The sequence below is a fragment of the Drosophila rhopaloa genome, unplaced genomic scaffold, assembly GCF_018152115.1.
Source record: "Drosophila rhopaloa isolate 14029-0021.01 unplaced genomic scaffold, ASM1815211v1 contig_2, whole genome shotgun sequence".
Taxonomy (NCBI): domain Eukaryota; kingdom Metazoa; phylum Arthropoda; class Insecta; order Diptera; family Drosophilidae; genus Drosophila; species Drosophila rhopaloa.
In genome coordinates, this window is record NW_025335083.1 from 4,112,322 (window position 1) to 4,121,730 (window position 9,409).

The window sequence follows — 9,409 nt, forward strand, 5'->3', positions numbered from 1 at the left end:
TCGCATGTGTCTGAGTTTGTGTTGCTATTCTGTCGATAAAGCAATCAAAGCTTGATTTATTGTCCCCACCAGTTCTTGACAGCCGCGGGGCAAAACTTTGTGTGAATTTGTCGACAAAAGCGGATCAAAGGGTCGGAAAAATTCATGAATGAATAAAGGAATGAATTAGGATCAAAAATTGAATATTTTTGTTCGTATTACACCGCGCAAGTGTTGCTTAACTAAGTTCCTTAAGAAAAGCCTTGTGAATGTGTTGAACATTTTAAAAAGTGCATTCTGAGAAACTGTTCTATCTATATTAACATTTTATTTTAAACAACATAATCAAAGTTGCTATAAGTTGTTTTTCGTAGATATGACTGTAATGTATGTTATGATCATAATTTATCGTATATGTAAAAATCCACCACTTTTTGTTAGTATATATACATGTAAATAACGTAGTAAATCAAAGTATTTTATATTTAATTTAAATATTTTTACTCTAAAATGTGTTCATAGCCGTTTTTAGTCATTTAAAATATACAAATATAAAATTAGATTTTATATTTTGAATGAGCATAGTTAATTTAATAGCGGAGAAATATAAGCAAAATACATTTTTGAAGGTGGAAGTTCGCCTTTTATAGTAATTTAATTTTATTTTAAAATAAATAATAAATAAATATATAAATCTTTTAATTACCATATCAATTCCAATATTTTTGCTTAAATCATTCTTTTTTTATATTTATTTTAAATATAGAATACACAACTTCTTATTTAGAGAAAATATTTATTTTTATATTCAATTTTTTTATTAGTTGACAAACACACACACTCTTATTGACGTGCAACAATTCTTCCCGCAAAATTCCGACGGTCAACAAAGACAACAAAAACCTCATCGGGAACAACCACAAAGCCATATTGATTTTTGACTTGAATGCGGTTTATAAAAATGGTTAAATACGCTTTCAAAGTGCATTATAAATTTGGAAAGCATGATGTTTTAAAACTGATGTTTTAAAAGTTAAATTAAGACCTATCCATGAGGATTAAGCATTTTATTTCTTTACAGAAGAAGGAAAATCCTTTAAAAAGTTACTAGTTTTTGCACAGCCATTGCACATAGGCCGAAATTGTCGTTTTAGGCATAAGCTTTCATTTCCAAAGTGCAGATTTAACATTTTACAAAAATATTTTTGAGACGTTGAATGCTAAAGAAAAACTCTTTCTTTCAAACCTCTACGTATTGCTCCTTACCATTCTGGCCCAGTTTTCATTGAATAAAGTGTAAACCTTCTTTATTTCCTCCAAGCCTTAGACTTTTCATTACATAAACATGCCTACTTACATTTTCCGATGTAAAGGGTGTAAAAATTTCGGATTTTCTCAGTTTCACGTTCATTTTGGTTTGAGCCCAACACAATGGCGATGACAGGATCAAACAGACACACCATTGAAGCCGTTAGCCAGGACACTTAAAAAATACATATTTATGTGCTTGTGGGTCTCTGATTTAAATGGCCTGGAAAATCAATTTGAGTGGCAGGCAAAATTTAGTGGCGAATTCTAGCCAACTTTACTTTTGCATGGCACTCAAGAGGAAAACCGCTTAAAAGGCATATTAACAATTGCCACGTCACTCGGGGGCTTAAAGGAAAATGGGGGGTCATGAAGTATTAAGGCAAAGTTGAAATGCACAATTTACTGGAGGCAGACTGAATTGAAATTGGACCGAAACAGAAGAAGGATTAAGGATGAACGAGGCAGGCAGCAGGCATCAACAAAAGGCGGCTAACAAGCAACAAACAACAAACTTTATAAAGTAAAATAAAATGAGCAACACTTGACGCCAACGGAGAAAAAAAACGAGAGCTAAAAAAGTCAAACTAAAATTCGTTTATTAAGCGTATCGTCACCGAAATACTTTTTGGGTATATTTATATTAATGGAAATGGCTTTGATGGGAATGCAAATCGCTTTCCCAACAACAAATAATAAAATATGTTAAATAAACCTTTCATTTTACTGTTCGATAGATACATAAGTATGTGAACTACTGCAGAAGATATACTACAAAATAGTGTGTCATAATATCAAAAAAAATCTCTAAATTCTCTAAGTACACACACATGTAATTCATTGGTATTAAATAATCTTCATTCCACATAATATATCAACAAAAAACACTTTAACCAGATTTTCTAAAAAAAAAAATTGATTTTCGATTTATAAGTATCTAATAATTTATAATTTCATTATCACCATCCATAATCATCCATAATTATGTTGCCTAAGTATTATATCCCCATAACAACCCATCATCTCCAGCCAAGGTCTAAATACTCCCTTTTCCGTCAGGGTATAACCAAATTCCATCGCAAAAAGGTGTTACTATCTTCCTTTGTGGAGCGATGCAGGCGCCATTCTTTAGCCCCAAGTCTGTGTATAAAACTGCGAGTTTTTGCTGGTTTGTGTGGGGCGAGTGTTTCTGTCTGTTTGTGTTAATGACAAGTGTTTTCATGTTGTATATGCTCCTCCTCTTTTTTCGTATGCGTCGCGTAATGACAAGGAGGATGTCGATGAGTATAATGACAACATCAATGCTGATGGTGATGGAAATGGGGCAGGGGAGGGGGAGGAGAGTGGCGAAAGGATGGGCATGCCACAGGAGCCAGTAGCAGCTTAAAGTGCTTGTTAGGACTTTTTCGCCATTTTCCTACCTCATATTGAACGAGAATTTACGTTACTCGGAATAATGGTAGAAAAAACAAAAAATTCACAAATTAAAACAAAGTTTAATGTAAATGTAAAGTTCTATGGTAAATGACTTGTCATCTGATAAAACCTTAATGGTCACTAACTACTCTAACTAAAAACACCTACTCCTAAAAATATTATAAAGATCACAATAAATTGGTTTTTTTTATTCACTTGACTGTTTTCAGTCTTCGTGGCCTATTTGATTTTAAATTCAACCCCTGTCAGTTGAAAAATCGCCTAGAGGTAGGCCATTTATTTTCCAAATGGGCTTTGCAAAGTATCTCGAAGTCGAGCTATCTTTTTTCTTCTTTTTTGTTGTCTCATTGATGACGATGATGATGATGATGATGTCGATGAGGCTGTCAATGCGGAATTGAGCTGCGACATAAACACGTTGTCAAATCGAACGCGTGAGTGCTCACGTGCCCGCCGAGCAGAACGTTTATGGGGTGGGAAACACTGGATAAATGGGAAGGCAGTTCACCCCGGTTAGCACGTGCTCCTCGGGTTCTTTGTCAATAGATTGGCATACAATCAACTTCCTGGTAGCGCTAACCTGCCTGATGAAAATCAGCCATTTATGTGATTTATGACAGATTTCTGCTCTTCCACTCGTAATTTATATTTATTATCCACCTTATTTTGCCTATTCAGATTGTCTAGAGGTCCTTCTAAGCATTCCCAGCTGTCACAAAACCCTGGTCTTGGTTTTTATCCTGGGGAAAATTGAGAAAAATATGGGTTGTATATCAAAAAGTATATCAAAAAGCTTTTAAATTGTAGCATAATTCCCAAACACACCTCTATTTTATTGTTTTTTTTTCAAGCACAAATGGTTGCGTGTAAGTCGGTGTCTTCTTATTTCTTTACATACACATACTACAGTTAAGTACCCTGCAGTACCGTTCATCACCTTTTAATCGCTTTTTCATCACCAAAAATTCATCACTGCTGATTAATCGGCGATGAAACTTCATACAAATTAGTGATGAATTTAACATTGGCATGTCCTAGGAGTTAATCAGTGAAAAATTCATCACTCTTTAATCAGTAATTCATCACTCTTTTTCAGTTTTTCATCACTCTTTAATCAGTAATTCATCACTCTTTGAACAGCGTTTACTGATGAACATGCGATGAACGAGTGATTAAAATGCGATGAAATAGTGATTAACGAGTGATGAATTACTGATTAAAGAGTGATGAATTCATCACATTTTCATCAGTAATTCATCACTCTTTAATCAGTAATTCATCGCTTTTTCATCTCATTTTCATCGCATTTTCATCGCTTTTTCATCGCTTTTTTTTCATCAGTAAAATTCATTCAGTAAATTTTCATATAAATTTCATTTTTTATTTTATTACAATATTTCATTATTATTTCATTTATTTCATTACATATAACTAATTAATTTAACTTAATTCAATCTACATATGTACGTTTTCAGTTGTCCCGGAGGTGTTGAGGATGTTTCGGTTTCCGTGCCCTTTTTTTGACTTCGTGCTTTATGTACTGGCTCTTCCTGACCAAGTATATCTGAAATAGAAAAATTATTAAAAAAATAAAAACTTACTGCGTTTTTTGTTTTGCCGCCGGCCAAGTCCAGCTTAGTTTATGCTGGCCCAACAGATTTATTATAAGCTTCGCCTTAACAGACGGACAGACGGACATGGCTATATCAACTCAGGAGGTGATCCTGATCAAGAATATATATACTTTATAGGGTCGGAGATGTCTCCTTCACTGCGTTGCACACTTTTGACCAAAATTATAATACCCTCTGCAAGGGTATAATTATGCTAATTTATTTTCAAGGGTGTATAAAGGTCGATCTGATTTTAATACATTGTCCTCCACCTCTCAGCTCATTTTATGGGGAGAGAGAAGGAGTAAGAGAGGGAGATGGAAATTTTTCTGCGTTGCCTACGATCGGGGACTGAGAGTTTCGGCTCTGCCTGCGTCGCTCTCGGCTCTGCCGACTTTGCCTTTGGCTCTGCCGGCGTCGCAGTCCGCTGCTGATTAAACAGTGATGAATTTTTGTAGTGATGAATTTCGGAACTGCAGGGTACTAAGGATCCTATTATACATACAAACTCTAAGTTAAGTTCCACAATTATTATATCCTATATATGTCTCATTTAATCTTGTGCGAAACTCATGGTCAACCGAACACTGTGTCTATCTCTGTCTCGCACGGACGATCGGTTTAAGTTCCACTCTTGTGAAAGAGGCTAAACATGCATAATTTGAATCAACAATACGTAATTGTGCCACCTACATTTTCTGAAAAAAAGTTTTCTTTTTAATGCTAAGCATTTCTGTTAATTATATATTTAAATTTTCATTTATTTTTCAGTGCACTCATTTAACAAATAATTGATGCTCAATCTACAAACTATCATATTCGCTCAGCCTAATCATCAGCAGTCGCAACTTCCTGGCCTCCAGTCCGATGGTCAGGGGCTCCTCCGGCACCTGTTCGGTGGCTGCAAAGATGTTGGCCGGGGTGAAGAGCCCGTAGGCTTCGCAAAATCGCAGAAAGTTGAGGACCTCCTGCACGGTGGCATATGTCAGGATGATGTTCTGCTTGGCCATGCCGGTGAGGAGGCCCAGGATACAGCGCTTCACGTGCAGCCAGGTGTCGGCATACAGCCTGTTCCCCGACCCCCCCTCCAGGGCGTGGGCGATGCGGGAGAGACCGAACTCGTAGTTGGACTTGGCACAGTACAGAGTGCCCACCACCAGATTGACAATGCACAGGTGGTGGTACTGCTTGCCCAGGTTGCCCTTCAGCTCCTCCGCCTTCTCCACCTTGCGCATCAGCTCCTCGGCCTCCTCGTTCTGGAATGTCATGATGTAGGAAACACACAGGTTGGCCAGCACCGCTGCCGAAACGGACATGATCTGGTTGGGATAAGGGATTGTAGATTGTGGATTATAATTGGGGCTGGCCGAGAGTGGGATGGTCGGGGAACCGACCCTTTGATACCCGTTACTGATGCAAAATATGCTCATTAATTCTTCAGTTTACATGAACTGAGTTTCTCTAATGGTGCTGTCAAAAGCTTGGAAAAAATATATTGTCTTATTTTAATCATCATATTTGGTAGTATGTGATGGATTAAGCCGAATAAATTATTTTACATTCTTGAAATTCTCACATGGTGTATATAAGGCCTAAACATAAGCTTTGGAAAATACATTTTTTTTTAAGTTGCTAATTGGAATTTGTGAAAGGTATGATTAATCAAAATAAATTGTTTTAATCTAGTCTCTGAGAACATAGTTAAATAAATATAATAAATCTTGTATAAGGACGGCTACACTTATTTAGCACTTATGTATGTACACCTGCGCTGTTAAAGTAGTAGTATAGTATACCCGTGTTTGGTTTCAAATACCGGGCATTCAAATTGGAAATATCTGTGGGTACGACTTGAATGGTTTAATCTCACATCATCAGAGTGCTGCCGCACGATGGGTTCGTAAAAGGCAGCCGCCTCGTTGTATTTGTCGCCCTGCATGAAGAGCACATGTCCTGCATTCAATCGCCAAATGGAGTTCTCCGAACAGAACTCCGCACTCGAATGGAATTCCCTCTCGGCACCCACAAAGTCATCATCGCGCCAGGAAATCCAGGCTCGAGCCATCACCACAGGCAGATAACTATGTAAGATGAGGAAGGGTATTTGAAAGAATTAACTTTAAAAACAAATCTATAAAACTTAACATTAGAACTTAAATTTAAATTTAATACTAGAAAAGTATAAGGAATGGTTAAAGGGGATTTCCCTTGTGATAGATTAAAAACGTTTCACATATATTCTATATTATTAAAGCGATTTTTCAATACTCGACGGTGTCAAAAAGGTGTAAACGCGCGTACTTGATTTTTAAAACGCGTTTTTCTTGAAACAATTTTTTTAGACGGACCGAAATCTTAAAGGAAATATTCAGTAGGAATCCTAGAATAATTTAAGTTATAGTAAGTTATATAATTTAAGCGATAGCCAGATAAGTCAGATTAAAATGATTTTTTTTTTGATTTGGGATCCATTCAATTAGCTAGAATCGTGGTGTCCGATATATAATCTTTTTATCACTTTTTTTTAGTTTTATAATTCACACGGGATAACTTTCTTAAGGAAATAGTTTTAGGGTGTTACAATAAACCCATCTGAGAAATAAAATCTTGAAAATAAAAAAATATTTTACGTAACTTAAGTTAGTCTTACAGTTCCAGTGCCTGTTCGTAGTCCTTAAGCGCATCCCTGAGTGCCTGCTGCTCATTGGTGGCCCTCACTTCCTGCACCTTGGCGGCCAGGCTGCGCAACTTACCGGCCAGACTGGAGGCCAGAGTGCCCAGCTTCTTCTCGGCCAACTCGGCACTGGTTTGTGCGGTTATCAGGGCATCCAGAAGCTCGTAGAGATACTGCGACAGATACTTGTAGGTGAGGTCCGTGTGCTCCGCCAGGATATCGGCAGCCGTTTCGTATAGCTCGTGCTTGCAGCAGATCAGCAGAATGTTGGCGAAGGTTTCCTTGGGGCAGGAGGGAGCACCCAGCTCCAGGAGAAAGGCCAGCTTCCTGAGACCAGCCACCGGGCCCTGGACATCGGTTAAAGCCATGTTGTGCAACGTGACCGGATCCAGTTCGCTCTCCGCTCGAGGTGGAAGGTCCAGGAGCGCGTCCCTGGCTGCCTCCTCATTGCCGTCCTGAAACTCCAGGGCTGCCTTTAGGTTAAGTGCTTGGGTAATGCCCGAGATGGCCATGGTGATGGGGTTGCCCACGCTCCTGGCACCGCCATCCGGAATGTCCACTTGGGCGCCAATGCCCAGTTCGGGATGGTTTCGCATCCCTCTCTCCACAATCTCGGAGGTATAGTCCAGAGCTTGAGCCCGCTGTTTCCTCTGGAAATGGGCCAGGGCCACATTGTAGGCCACCAGTGGATTGAAGCCGCCCACCTGAAGGGCCGCCTGGAATCGCTGCACCGCTGCCTCGTGCTGATCCGCCTGGAACAGTAGACATCCCTCGTCATTGAGGGTATCCGCAGTGCCTCCTGCCCGCTGATTTAGTAGGCTCTGCGCCCCCGCAAAGTCCTCGCTGGAGTAGAGGATCGCACTCTGCAGCTGGAGACAGTGCTCCCGGAGCACATCCTCCTGATCTCCAATTTGCTTGAGCACCCGCAGAGCCTCGGCAAAGATGCCAGCCTGATACAGAGACTGGGCGTAGTAGAATCTGAAAGGGATTAGCTCGTTAACGAGTTTGTAAAAATGTCACAATTTGTGAGTTGAAAGATATATTTACACCTTAGCTTGGAGTTATAGCAATACATGCGAAATAATAGTTAATATTTATATCACTGATTTGAGCTTACTACACAGAAAAGAAATAATAATTTAAAATCATGAAAATGTTCTTTAAATCAACACAAAATGTTGTCAGATTTTCTAGCGCCAAGGTAAAATGGACTTGAATCATTCTAGTCCAACATTCTAAAATCAAGAAAATTGGTCTTGACTTAAAAACATCTTGAATTGACAAATGATTTTTGTTTTTTTATACGATTTTTTTTCTTATTTCAAATTTAAACTCAGTCGTCTTTTCCATCAACCGAATTAAGAACCGCAAGTATTTAGATAAAACTGTGGGCAGTAGACTATTTGGGCTTCTAGTAAGTAAGAGAAAAACCATGAAAATAAAATATTATGAAGAGTCTGGAAAAAAAACTCAGCAACCTATAGGACTCGCTGTAGAGCGGTATCGATTTCTCGTTAAGAGAAAGCAATTATAGGATCAAGAACAACATCCTCAACTTTAAGACACACTGTTAAATTTTAAATGGGTCCTAAATGAAGAATTTCCCATCAGTGTACATATATACAACATTTTCTTCCCCATAACGTTTTGGTGGAAAACTAAAAAACCCTTAAAAAATGTCCCCAGTTGGTAGGTGTTTTTAAACGGACCTGTACTTGGCTTCCTTGGGCGCCAGTTGGCAGAGCTGCTCGTAGCAGGTGGCCGCCTCCTCGTATTTCTGGGCGTGGTAGTAGCAATGGCCCAGGGTGGAAAGCCCCGCCCTCGTGTTGGCCGCCTCACCGAAATTGGTTATGCACTCGATCACATCCTCGTAGCGTTTGTCTTTGATCTTGGGAACAAGGACCTTGAGTGTGTGTGCTTTATTTATAATTATGTTACGGCTTACCAGATTGTATATTGTCCTGGTGACATGTCCCTCACGCAGAATAATTCCCTGATGCAACATTTTCGCTAAGCACTTCGTTAGTAAATGAAGAATTTACTTGAAAGCGCTTTGTTATGGTCGCTTGCCGGTATTACCATGGCGACCTTTATTTGTTTTGCTTCGAGTGTCAAGGAAACGCTTTTTGTCGGTAAAAGGCAACAGTTGGTTGTGGTACGTTGAAGCCAGGGTGGTTTGAGCTGTCGGTTTCCAGCTCAGTAAAAGTTTGAAAATAAAGAGCTACTAGAAGTCTAATAAACATGTCAACTTAAACTATAATTCGTTTTTTAACCCTTTAAAATTCCTTTATACATTTATTTTTATAAATTAAAGGGAAATAAATAATTTTCCAGCTACACACCTTTCCACTCTAATATATTGCACAGCCAGAACAGTATCAACTGTATTCATTCCCTG

At 38.7% G+C, this 9,409-nt stretch overlaps 1 protein-coding gene across 1 annotated transcript; it reads right to left on the bottom strand.

The window, feature by feature from the left end:
* Nucleotides 1-5,139: 5,139 nt before the first annotated feature.
* On the bottom strand, nucleotides 5,140-9,021 carry LOC108048323 (tetratricopeptide repeat protein 30 homolog). The gene is made up of 5 exons (XM_017128880.1): nucleotides 8,957-9,021; nucleotides 8,721-8,899; nucleotides 6,988-7,989; nucleotides 6,208-6,418; nucleotides 5,140-5,656 (listed from the first exon to the last, which is right to left on the bottom strand). Exons 1-5 carry the CDS (start codon nucleotides 9,014-9,016, stop codon nucleotides 5,141-5,143), a joined length of 1,968 nt encoding a protein of 655 aa, XP_016984369.1. The 5' UTR covers nucleotides 9,017-9,021; the 3' UTR covers nucleotide 5,140.
* Between the last annotated feature and the right edge of the window lie 388 nt (nucleotides 9,022-9,409).